Consider the following 13,517-nt stretch of genomic DNA (forward strand, 5'->3'; position numbering starts at 1 on the left):
TTTGTGTGATTATCATCTTCCTTATTTTACCATAAGGTTCCTAAACACAGAGTTTCTATTTTACTCATTTCTGAATGTCCTATAGTGAATATATATTCAACAAAAATTAGACTTTTATTGAAATCTTGTGGTTCAGCTACTGAATAACTTACACAGTTTTAGAATTCTTTGATTGACTATGGTGTCCAAAGCCAAGAAGCATTGGTTTTGGATGACGAATCAAATTAGATCTACTTCTAGCAAATAACTGGCATTATAAAGTTTGAAAATGATATTTATCAGGGTCATGATTATTAGATTTCAAATCTTTAAGACTATCAGGTAGAAATGATACTCAACCTACTCTGCTTTCCTTCAGAGTTCAAAGCAAGTTTTAACATGAGGAAGTCTTAATAAGGCAGGATTCCTCTGGTTGCTAAGAAGATCTTTCCCAATGGGGAAAGTTTGCTTCCATGCCAAGAAAGGAGTTCTTTGTTTCAGGGAGTAGTGAGTTCTGTAATAATCAGGAGGTTATGTTAAATGGCCTTCATAGTCCCTCTCCTGTCTACATTTCCTAATGATTCTAACACATAATTGTTTACAGTCAATAACTAAAAGCCATAAGGAAATTTAGTACATGACTTTTTATTCTGATTATATGAAGTAGGTTTTGAGAGCGATTATTAATTTGTTATGTGTGATGAGTTCTACCCTGTATTTACAGGGGGAATGCACAATTTTCTTATTTCTCCATCCCAAAGGAAATGAAGTAGTATTTTTCAATTACAGTGTAGTAGTGATTATTATATAGAACAATTACAGACTCATGTCTTACTCTTTTATTAAAAATGATTCATATTTTTTCTTATCAGGCTTAGTATATTTTTAAATGCAGCTTCACAGTATATCATGTTGTCATTTCCCTTTAGCCTCCATCGGTACATGTATCCAATTTTATAAGTAGATATCAATAAGAAAATATTAATATTACAGAAATTAAGACCCAAATATTTAGTAGCATATATGATCTATAACATTAGATATAACTGCATAAATTAGCTTGGTATTTTCAGAATGTCTGCATTCTGGTCTGTATGTTTAAAATTAGGTCTTTTTTTAATCTGCAAAATACTATCTTCTAGCCACCACTGTATGCAAAGAAAGTTTGCTCATAGTTAAAAAATATTCAAATAATAAATTATATTGTGATCCTAAAAACCATATTTTCTTTGCAAAGAAAGTTTGCTCATGGTTAAAAAATACTCAAAAAATAAATGCTCTTGGAATCCTTCCAAAAACTACAGTTTCTTTCTGACGAGAAATCTTATTTTATCACGTAGTGGTCATTTTGTGTTGGGTGGAGTGTTTGAGTTTATATTTTAAGCCTTTTTTTTTAGAGCTATGTTGCTTTCTGCTTTCATCTTGACATAACTTGTCAATAGACTACAATTAAAGTTGTTTGAGGTTCAGTGATTGATTCTAAATAGTGAATCTATGGAGATCCTAGAGAAGATAAAACCTGTGCTTGGCAAATGTAGGAACTATAACTCTTAGTATCCTTTTAACCTACCAAAATGGAAATCCTTCAGGCCCTCACACATGTAAAGATGTGTCTTCAACAAAAGGTAGCCTTTTTAAGCTATATATGTCAAAGCAATTTTTACTTACAACATCATGGAAAAGATTTTATTCCTTCACTGTTAATTGCCAGTTTGGAAGCTGAAATAAGAAGATCCTGAGGCTTTTCCCATTTCCTCACATGAAAGGAATCAGTCCTCATGTGTGAGGCAGGGAGATTACTAGGAACCCTTCCTTTACCTCTTGGCAAATTCAGGAAAATTGCTAAAATGAATCTTGACCTAGCCAGATCCCTGCTCCTATGATTGTAACTAAAGGCAGTTTCAATGCAGGCCTCTTGTGATTTCCTTGGAAATAGAACTTGCAGGTAAGTTGGATTACCAGAAGGGTAATGATTACCATCCCAAGAGGTAACGTTACAATCATCATAAGAGGAGCTCTGTGAGACAGAGGATAAGGAACAATTGTCTCACCATTATATGACTTGTCTATCTCATAATGCCCATGTATTGAGGTGATGGCTTCTCATGTCTTGGCTCACAAAATGTGTTTTTCCAAAGATGGATGAACCGTTGCCCACCCCCGCCCGCTGCCAAAAGTATGAACAGGAAGTAATTGCGATTCTAAACCAAGAAGTGTCTCCAATGATGAATTTGGGAACTCAAATATTTGAACATAATCACTAATTTAAATCAAACAAGAGTAGTGTGCTTTTTAGCATTTGAATAACATTCAACAAAAAGATATGTATGGACTAATAGGTACTATATGTTAATCTTTTATTGTAATTTTAAAAGTCGTTTCACTTACTTAAGAGTTGTTCATTACCAAGTTGAAATAATTTTATTTAAAAATGTATAACATAAAATAATCAATGTATATGTTAACCAAAAATGCATTCTACAAACTTAATAAGCATTTAAAATGTGCCAGGCAATGGAATTGGCACTGATGTACGTTACTAAAATTTATATTAATGTAAACATTTAAAGCAGCATGTAGAATTAACTATCAGAATGAATTACACACTACATTGTTCTCCTTTGCCCCCACCCCTTATTTCCTACAGTTTGACCAATAAATTGAAGGGGCACTAAATTTACTTGCGATGTTGAGATTACTTTCCTTTGCTATTTTAGTCAAGCTAACTTAAGTCAGATAAAACAATTTTATTTGGCTTCAATATGGTGCTATTTTGATCTGAAGGTCAATCTACCAACAAGCAAGAACAGTTTCTCATTATTTTCCTTTCCCACTCCAAGCAGTCTTTACTGAAGTCTTTCGAGCAATGTCTGACCTCTGTTTCAATACTTCTCACAGATTTCACAGGCTGTCACCACCACTCAGCCATCACTAACACAGACAACTGTAATGGAAACAGTAACTATGGTGACCACAAGGGAACAAATCCTGATAAAGCATGCTCAAGAGGAACTTCCACCACCACCTCCCCAAAAGAAGAGGCAGATTACTGTGGATTCCGAAATTAGGAAAAGGTGAGAGCATCTTAAGCTTTTATCTGCAAATGAAGTGGAGAAAACTCAATTACAGCAGTTTTGTTGGCGGTGTTTTCACTTCAGCAATATTTCCAGAAGCCTCAGGTACCTGTAATGTCAGTTAATGTAGTGAGAAAAATTATGAAGTACACTTTAAAATTTTCCCAAGAAATCACTATCGCAATATAAACTAAATGCTTGATGGAAATGGTGTTTTCTGGAGTGAAAGTAAAAACTATAGGTGATAAACTACTGTGGTAGCATTTTAATCCTAAAAGTTTCTTCTTCTTTTTTTTTTTTTCTTATAAAGGGCCTGCTTGTTGAGTCCCTAGTTTTGCATTAAATGTCTTTTTTTCCAGTAACAGAAAGTGCATTTTCCTGAAGTACACCTATAATAGATAAGATCCACCCTGCTAGTTTACGAGAACACGATGTCTCAATCTGCGCATCCTAAATCAGGAGTAATTACAGAACAGATTTCCTGTTCTTTGATATTTTTAAAGTCTTATCTTGAAGGTGTTAGAATTTTTAACAGATCTTTTTGTGAATATTCAAAATTATGCATTTTAGATAAGTTAGGTATTATGTAAATCAGTGGATCTATTAAAATGATGGCAATAAAATTTTATGAGTACAAAGCTGGCATAAAAAATTATTTTTAAAGGTACCGTTTCCCTTTCATTCCAGTTATTGTAATTCTAAGATTAAGAAAGAACATTAAAATCTACCGTATGTTTCTAAGCAGCATATGTTTAGAAACTCATGGAACACTTGACATTAGAATTTGTGTATGCCAGGGTAGAGAAGTATGAAAAGAACACACATCTAAAAATACCATGTCAGATGTTCTAAGAAAAAAATAAATCTAGAAAAGTTATTCAAATATATTATTTGGGACTTTCAGTACTTCCCTATAAACTAATGACTTATGACCTACTTTGATAATTCCAAAGTAAATCACTGGGCCTTTTCTCCCTGGTTGTGTCAGCTTGGCTAAGCAAATCTGCTAGTCCAGGGGTCAGCAAACTAAGGCCTGCTAACCAAATCTAGCATGCTGCCAGTTTTGTATGGCTCATCAGTCAAGACGTGTTTTTACATTTTCAAATGGTTGAAAATAAAAGAAAAACAATTTTTTATGATATGTCAAAATTACGTAAAATTCAAATTTCGGTGTTATGAATAATGTTTTAGTGGAACACAGTCATACCGATTTATTTATTATTTACGATTACTTTCACATTACAAAGGCAGAGTGTGAATAGTTGTAACAAAAACTGTGTAGTCCACAAAGCCTAAAATATTTGTTATCTGTCCTGTCACAGAAAAAGTTTGTTGACCCTTGCTCCAGTCAAATGGCTCTCAAACTCTATGAATATTAGCATTCTTTCTGGGGCAACAACTTTCAGAAACTTCCAAGCCCTCTACTCTTGGTGGTAATAGAAAGTCTAACAAAAATTGATGGAGTAAAAAAGTATAATGGCACACATCCGTGAAGCTTTTGATGAATTTTCTTTTTATTATTCCTAGTAAGATGTACGTTAACTTGTTTGTTGTCACATTAAACATGTGTTATGCACAATGCTTAGTGGACATATAGATTTATGGATACTTTGCAACATTCCAACAACCCTCCAACAGTTCTCCAAACAGAGTAATAGGGACACCTAGTTGCCTAACCCTCTTAATGTCTTCTTGCCTAATACAGAAATTAACAAAACAAGCGGATTCATGTCAATCTCTGTCTTCAAAATCTTATTATTGGCTTCTGTTTAGAGAATGGATTGTGTTGGAAAAAAAAAAGTTTGTTCTGACTTCTTTTTGTTTTCAGGAAAGAGTGACTGATGGTGAAATGTCTCCAACATTTGTTTGTATCATAAGTTTTCAGCAATTTTTGTAAGTGCGTAAATGAGAAGTCCCATTGGGCACATAAAGATTCTTCAAAGAAAAGCTAACATTAATTGAGGATTTATTATGTGCTCAGTAGTAGATTCAATGCTTTATTGGGAATGTGTGTATTTTTCCCAATAACCTCCCAAAATAGGTATGGCTATTATTACTTTATAAAATTACACACAGCTACAGAGTGCCTGAGCCAGGATTTGAACTGAGATAGCTACAAAACCTGGACTGTGTAGTAAAATGTCTTTTTCATGGATATATGAGTAAGGTATTCCTATTGATTTACCTGAAGCTATCCTAGATTACACCTGTCATCCCAGCATAATTATATATAGCATCAACTTTCACTCTCAAGTATGTCCTGATTTGGACAGCAAAATTATCTGACCACGCTATATAAGACACTTGATTGATAAATTTAGACTGAACGAAGATAGCAAAAAGGCAAACATTTAGGAACAAATTCATAATTGATAATTGTCTACAGGGTGGAATCTTGTTAAAATATTGTAATGATTAAAGAGACGTCATGCAAATATAACCATAAGCTTTATATTAGCTAGTGCCTCGTTTTTGTATCATGCGAAGCCCACTAATATTTCACTGAATATTGAGGTCTTGACCATCTGTTGAATATTGTTTTATTTAAATCATGTCCTCTTCCAGCTTCTGTGACACACTACCAGTTGTCACCCACGACTCTTTGCCTGACTTGTTTTATTCCTTCTGCCTAATTCCTATGGGAGTATCACATAAATCCATCTCTTTGCCTTTCTGACTTCTTTTGTTTGTTTGTTTGTTTTTGTTTTGTTTTTTGAGACAATGTCTTGCTCTGTCACCCAGGCTGGAGTGCAGTGGCGCAATCTCAGCTCACTGCAACCTCCACCTCCTGGGTTCAAGCAATTCTCTGCCTCAGCCTCCCGAGTAGCTGGAATTACAGGCGTCTGCCACCAAGCCCTGCTAATTTTTTTTGTGTTTTTTAGTAGAGACAGGATTTCACCATTGTGGCCAGGCTGGTCTAGAGCTCCTGACCTCGTGATCCACCCACCTCAGCCTCCCAAAGTGCTGGGATTACAGGCGTGAGCTACCGTGCCTGGCCTTTTGACTTCTTTATCTGAATTGTCTCCTCTCATTGATTCGAGCCTGGCTGTAAGTGACTGAATCCCAAATCATGTAGCTCCAGATGTGACACTATCCCTCAAATTAAAGCTTTATATCTCTAAAGCTATTTCAACTTGTGCATCCAGCCACTGCCTCAATGTTCATTTTTATCAAATGCAAACATTTGTTCCTTCCAATTAACCATACCTACTTATACATTGCACACATATTTTAGTTATTATAATTCATTGCCTGTGAGTCTAGAAGAGTATCAAATATTGAAAAAATCATGGGTTTTGGAATCAGAATTACTCAGGTTTGAATGCTGCCTGTTTTTTTTGTTTTTGTTTTTGTTTTTCCCAACTTTTAGGTTCAAGGGGTAAATGTACAGGTTTGTTACATGGGCAAATTGTGTGTTGTGGTTGTTTGGTGTAGAGGTAATTTTGTCTCTCAGGTAATCAGCATAATATCTGATAGGTAGTTTTTCCATCCTCATCCGCCTCCCACCTTCCACCCTCAAATAGACCCCAGTGTCTATTGTTCCCGTCTTTGTGTCCATGTGTACTCAATGTTTAGCTCCCACTTAGAGGTGAGAACCTGTGGTATTTGTGAAACCTGCCCATTTTAATGACTAGCTTATGAGCGCAGGCAAATTACTTGTTATCTGTGCCTCAGATTCCAGTATTCTCACTTTATAAAACACCAGTCATGAGGATTAAATGAGAAGCATTTAATACATTGCCTTTAAGGTGGTAAACATTCAATAAATGCAATGGTTATGATTCTTGTTTGGTGGTGGAGACCATGGAGACGATGAAGATGGAGGAAGATTGTGATGGGTAGGAGGGATAGAAGTGATGGTGGGAGAGGTAAAGATAGTCGAGGTGATGATGATGGTGGTGGAGGTAGTGATGGAGATGGTAGTCATATATTATTGACAGGGAAAATTCCATAGTAAACGTTATCTCAAACCTAACAAATATAAAATTAGCTTCCTATTTTCCTCCTCAAAACAGAATTTACCACCTGACATCTGCAGTTCTGTGAATCTTCTACTTTCTTCTCCTTATTTATTATAATTAGATTGTAAGGGCAAGTGCCATCATTTCAGTCATTTCATGATCATTCGCATTGCCAAGTCCATAATCTGAGCCATATACCTCACTGTGGAGAGAACTGCCCTCCTTTCTAATTGATCAACCTAAAATGAATATATCTAAAATGATGCTTTTTGCTGTCTCTCCAGTCCTGCAAATTTCCAAACCTCTAGATGCCTCCAAAACAAAACTCAAGTACTTCCTATGGCATTAAGCATTATTCTCATTCTCCACTAATTCTGTGTCTACCTTCCCAATAATAATTATTCCACTTCAGCCGGTAAATTACATTCATTTGGTTGTATGCCTTCACGCCACTCACATAAAATTTCTCATTGCCAGTCACAACAAAGAAAGCCTATTATTACACTTCTTTATATTTTATTTAGATTTCACTGTAGTAAATACTGTGGATACAATAAATAACCAATAAATGTTTGTTGAGAGAGTGAATGGTATATAATTCAAATAATTGTAGTAACTAAGATTTGACATTCCAATATCATTTAAAAATTCTACCTAGCTGTTCCTGGGATTTTTCTTGATAATAAACATGTGACCATTCTAATGATCTTTAATAATTCCAATTTTACCTATTAGGGTATCCTTATTTACTCAAAACAATTAAGGGATTTAAAATTCAGCTTTCTACCACAACATAGTTTCTTAACAATCTAAGGTACATTTAGTTGATTCCTAAATAATTACAGTTTCTACATATGCTGTATTTATTGCATACATTTTTCTCTTTACACTGAGATTTGCAAAAGTGATGACCTTGGATCACAACACAATTATTTCTAATAGCAGATTATTCCTACAATTCAGTGCTATTACTTTACATGTAGGTAATTATCAGAGTGTGGAACTCAGCCTAGGTTAAAACTAGATCTATTATCTAGTTAATTGGTATTTATCCAGGTGATTAGTTCTAATCATATAGCAGTTATTTTAAGGGATTTTTCAAAAAAGCTTTAATTTATACTTTTGTAGCAACCAGGCAAAATGAATGACAAATTGTTTCTAAGTAAATGCCATCTCAATAAAGATAATTTCCCCCAAGTAAAGTGTTCATAAATGAATATTTTTGTCCTCAAGGACAGTGTAGAGGCATTTTGAAATGCCTCAATTCACCTGGTCTCTGTTTTTTTCCTCCAGGGTAAGCAGACAGAATGTAAGCTTACTTTCTCTGGCTATTTCCTGCATCCTAACTAAATAGAAGGGTAAATTGGCTGATCTACATACCTGAATTAGTATTGTATATTCTACTTTTTAGTTTGTTTCTGTTTTTTGTTTGATTTTCTTTTTATGGCTGCTGTCCAGATGAAGTTAAACTGTGTCATATCTCTGGGAAAAAAAATAGATAACTGTTACATGAGACCTCTCTCCAGTTTTATGAAATTCATGCCTAAAACATTTTTGTTTTAGATATTGATTATAACTTCGGTTTCTAAATTAAAATCTGAAAATTGTATGGTAAAATATACCAATTTATCTGAAGGACCTAATTAGATGATTAATGTATCTGTGAACTTTTTTTTTATGTTCTATATGATAAATTGATCCTAAAATATCTGGGATGTTCAAGTCAGTAATGACACTTTTGCCCATTGGCACAGCCCATAGAAACAAAACATTTTAGATGATTTGCTTCTTTTTTTCCTAAGGAGACTAGACTTGGGCATGGTTACAGGTTAATTGAGGCCCAGAAAGGTTAAACAACTTGCTTTCAGTTGCAAAATAAGGACTAGTGCTGAGTCTCCTAAATCCATTCTAGTGTTATCGTTGCAATGCCATGTTACTTTTTATGTATTAAAGTAAAATGACCTTGGTCATAAATTCAGATTTCACTTTAGACACTATTTTTGGTTAAAAAAAAAAAAAAAGAAATAGAAACCTTGCATACCATCTTCAGATCCTCAAAAAGATAACCATCTATTAAATGTTCTTGAGATTATGTTGTCTTGTGCATCAAGAATAAATCATTAACAGTGTTTTGAAGAATATAGTAATGTGAATTCTAGAGAATGCTGTGGGATCAGAGAATACTTTGAACAGTAATATTGAAACTACAGTGCATGAAACAGCATCATCACCTGGGAGCTTCTTTGAAATGCAGATTTGGAGGGCCCTTCCCAAACCTGCTGGATCAGAAACTCTGCTGGTGGGCCCAAAAATATTTTACCAGCGCTCTAGGTGATACTGATATACCATAAAATTTGAGAACCCTCTCACTTGCATGACAACAGTGGTTCTCATACTTCAGCATGCATCGGAGTCACCAGAGTTTCTAATTCTAATAGGCATAGAGTGGTTCTGAAGAATGTTAATTTCTAACAAGGTCCCAGGTGATCCTGCTGCGACTGATTTAGGGCCCACACTTTGGAAATCAGTTCACTGGAATGTCTTGTCAGTTACAGTCTGACCCCTGATTCTCTTTCCTTATGTCAGCCCCCATAAAGGGGCTTTCAGGCAAGTCCATGTGAAGAGACCACCAAACAGGCTTTGTGTGAGCAACAAGGCTGTTTATTTCACCCGGGTACAGGCAGGCTGAGTCCGAAAAGAGAGTCATCGAAGGGAGATGGGGTGGGGCTGTCTTACAGGATTTGGGTGGGTAGTGGAAAAGAGAAAAGTAGGGTTTTTCTCTTATGGGCAGGGGCGGGGGTCACAAGGTGCTCAGTGGGGGAGCTTCTGAACCAGCAGAAGGAATTTCACAAGGTTAATCGCTCAGTTAAGGCAGGAACCGGCCATTTTCACTTCTTTTGTGATTCTTCACTTGTTTCAGGCCATCTGGACATATACGTGCAGGTCACAGGGGATACGATGGCTTAGCTTGGGCTCAGAGGCCTGACAGGGGCCATCTATTACTGGGTAGGTTAAGGGATGCTACTGTCGCATCTTGTGACACGTTACTGCTTTATGATGAAATGATCTATTCATATGCTTGTTTCATCCACTAGAATTAAAGCTTCCCTGGGCGAGGATTCATTTCTTGTTCATTACCTGTGTGGTCTTCTGTGTAGTAGATGCTTAATTCAAGCTGTGAATAGAAATGTACTATAATGAGAACTGGTCCTATGAGATACTATATGTATCTCTGGATGTCTGGCTACAGCAGCTATGTGAAAACGTATTCTTCCAGAATGCAAGGCATAAAAGAATATCAACAGGGAAGAAGACAGGATCACATTCTCAGAGCTGTGACATATAGTTTTGTTTGTTCTTTGGGTGAAGAAAATGGTACTCACACTTATTCATCTAAAAGGAGAAGCATAGTTGAGTGCAAATAAAAGTCAGTTTTTAATCAGAAGACCTGAACTATCTCTATTCCCTTACGTACTCCTGATTCTTTCCTTTACCCTCTCGTACTCTACATCAAGCACTGAAACTGCTCTCAGCAAGGTCGCCAGAGAGCTCCTTAATTGCCAGCTCCAAAGGTCACTCTTCAGTTCTTTTTCCTTTTTGACCTTTGTCTTGTGCTTGACAGAGATGATTAGTCCCTTCTTGAAATTTTTTTCTCCTGCAGTTTCTGGGACATTGTTCTCTCCTGCTTTCTTTCTCTTGCTTTCAGACTATATCTTCTCAGTCTTCTGTTCCTGCCCTTTAATGTCGGTCTCCATAAGACTCAAATTGTGATTTTATTTTCTTACGGTGCTTTATGTTTTGGGGGAATATCATTTATAATCTTTATCATTCACCTATATTTTTGATTCACAAATTGATATTTCTAACTCCCTGTCTCCTGATGCTCATACTTGTATAATTCAAATGCTTATAGGCTATGTATTCCTGGATTTCTGACTGGAATCTCAAATGTAGTTTTGCAGTTTAGACCCTACAACTCTAGAGAGGGTCATTCCCATCATAGTCTCTAAGAATGGCACATCCTGAACTTGTGCAGTGAACAACCTGTGCAGCCATTTACACTGGTCATGATATCTGCCTCATCACCAAATCCCTCCAAATATACCTGCTAAATTCTCTGTAGTTTGTTATTTTTATCTACATCCTTGTGGCCTTCAGCCTAGTTAAAACTGAAATTTTTCTATATGAAATTTTTAACTGATTTATCTGTCTCTGGTCTCACCTCTCTTATCCATGCTCTTCACAGCCTCCCGAGGGACATCTTAAAATGCAGTTTTAATTAGATGATTCCCCTGCCCATAAATCTTGAAATGCATGGCATAGAAATTCTTTTGTGATCTTTAGCTGCCTACCTCTCCGGCTTCACTCCCTTCTCCTCCGCTCCTTTTTTAAAAAAAAATTATACCAGTGCTACTCAAAATATCTTGCAAACCTTTTATTACCAGTCCACAATTGAGATAAGAAACTTGAGCCAGAATATAAATCAATGTACTACTTCCTTTGTCAAGAGAGTTTGGCAATTAAAAGCAAAATACGATGAAACCGTTTGTTTAGTGACTCAGTTGATTTATACTCTGGTGAAAACTCTTTTCTTCTTACAGACTAATAGCAAACAGTTCACTGTCTGCTACAGACTGTATTTTGATCCACACTGCCCTATGCTTTAGCTTAAATTAACTACTCTTTTATCTCCAAATGCTCTGCTTTCTTAAGCTTCTGTTTCTTTGTACCTATTGTTTTCTCTACCTAAGATTCTCTTTAGATACCTTTCTTTTTCCCATCCCCACATTACCTGCCGCCCTGCTACTGACCACCTTGTCTTTCTGTTCTCAGCCGTTTTTTTTTTGTTTTGTTTTGTTTTTGAGACAGAGTCTCACTCTGTTGCCAGGCTGGAGTGCAGTGGTACGATCTCAGCTCACTGCATCCTCTGCCTCGTGAGTTCAAGCGATTGTCCTGCCTCAGCCTCCCAAGTAGCTGGCACTACAGGCACACGCCGCCACGCCCAGCTAATTTTTGTGTTTTTAGTAGAGACGGGGTTTCACCGTGTTGGCCAGGATGGGCTCGATCTCTTGACCTCGTGATCCGCCTGTCGTGGCCTCCCAAAGTACTGGGATTGGAGGCATGAGCCACGGTGCCCAGCCAGTTCTCAGCCTTTTTAGCACTTCCATTAAAACACTTGCCAAATTGTATTGTAATGACTTTGTTTTTGCATGCCTGTATCTCCAGTAAACTCCTTGAGGGAAGAAATGACTTCCCTAAACCAGAAGTCAGCGCATAGTAGGTATTGAATAAATATTTATTGGATGTTGACAAGTGATCTTCCAGGTTTTGTGCAAGTCTTGTCAGAAAAACAAAATCACTGTAAGTGATTTAAAGAGAGGAAACCTAATACAAGGAATTGGCTAAGCAGGTAGTAGAAAACTGAGACGCAACACAGGGGATGGAGAGGCAACTCAAAGCACTAGCAACATAAGGAAGCTGCCCATATGCCTAGAGCTGGAGAAACAATACAGGAAAAGTGATATTACCAGAGCTCAGAAGCTGGAGCTTTCTAACAGAGATTAAACTGAAGTTAGAAATGCCAGGCAGAAAATTGGATTGTTGAAGAGGGAGCTAGCTATCCAGAGAAAACTGAAGCCACAGTAGAGATACAGCTGCTCTAGAAATGCCACCCAATGTAGTTGGAGAAGAAAAAAGACCTTGGCTTTTCTCTTCCTCCCACCTTCCAATATTCTTCCATTGCTTCCAAATGAACAATTAGGAGGGCAAGTAGTGTTGGGAAATGTATATCCCTCTGATACAGAAAGGACAGAAGAAAAGTGGAGAATAGATCTGACAGCAGACGGGCATATTACTGCACAGATGGGTTCTGGTCTTGCATCTTCTACTCATAAACTATGTGACTTAATCAAATCACCTCATCTCCCCAAGAATCTATTTCTTCACCCCTGAAATGGAATTTATATGGCCTTCCTTGTTTGCCCTCACACTGTGGAAATTATATTACACGTGTTTGTCTTGAAGAATGTTTACATTTTAAAAAAATACCTTCTTTCCCCAGGAGAAAGATGAGTTTCTGATTATTAACTCAGAAATGGTGTCTTCCCATTACCACATTTATGTGATAATAGAAAATATTCTTATTCTGACATCTTCTGAGAATATTCTTAGTAAAGTCTTCCCTGTTGAGAAACCTGTATCTTTACAAATGAACACATACCATGCTACCACAGAGATACAAAAATGATGCACACGTATGTGTATTGCGGCACTATTCACAATAGCAAAGACTTGGAATCAACCCAAATGTCCATCAGTGACAGACTGGATTAAGAAAATGTGGCACATATACACCATGGAATACTATGCAGCCATAAAAAAGGATGAGTTTGCGTCCTTTGTAGAGACATGGATGCAGCTGGAAACCATCATTCTTAGCAAATTATCACAAGAAGAGAAAACCAAACACCGCATGTTCTCACTCATAGGTGGGAACTGAACA

General features: G+C 36.6%; 1 protein-coding gene across 1 annotated transcript in view; it reads left to right on the forward strand.

Moving 5' to 3' along the window:
* The window catches only part of DMD (dystrophin), a 2,292,995-nt gene that overhangs the window by 813,746 nt on the left and 1,465,732 nt on the right, over positions 1 to 13,517 (forward strand). Inside the window, 1 exon segment of the mRNA XM_026451980.1 lies at positions 2,878 to 3,053. Coding sequence (XP_026307765.1) covers positions 2,878 to 3,053 — 176 coding nt within the window.

This window comes from Piliocolobus tephrosceles, chromosome 12 (assembly GCF_002776525.5).
Source record: "Piliocolobus tephrosceles isolate RC106 chromosome 12, ASM277652v3, whole genome shotgun sequence".
In the NCBI taxonomy this organism is placed as follows: Eukaryota; Metazoa; Chordata; class Mammalia; order Primates; family Cercopithecidae; genus Piliocolobus; species Piliocolobus tephrosceles.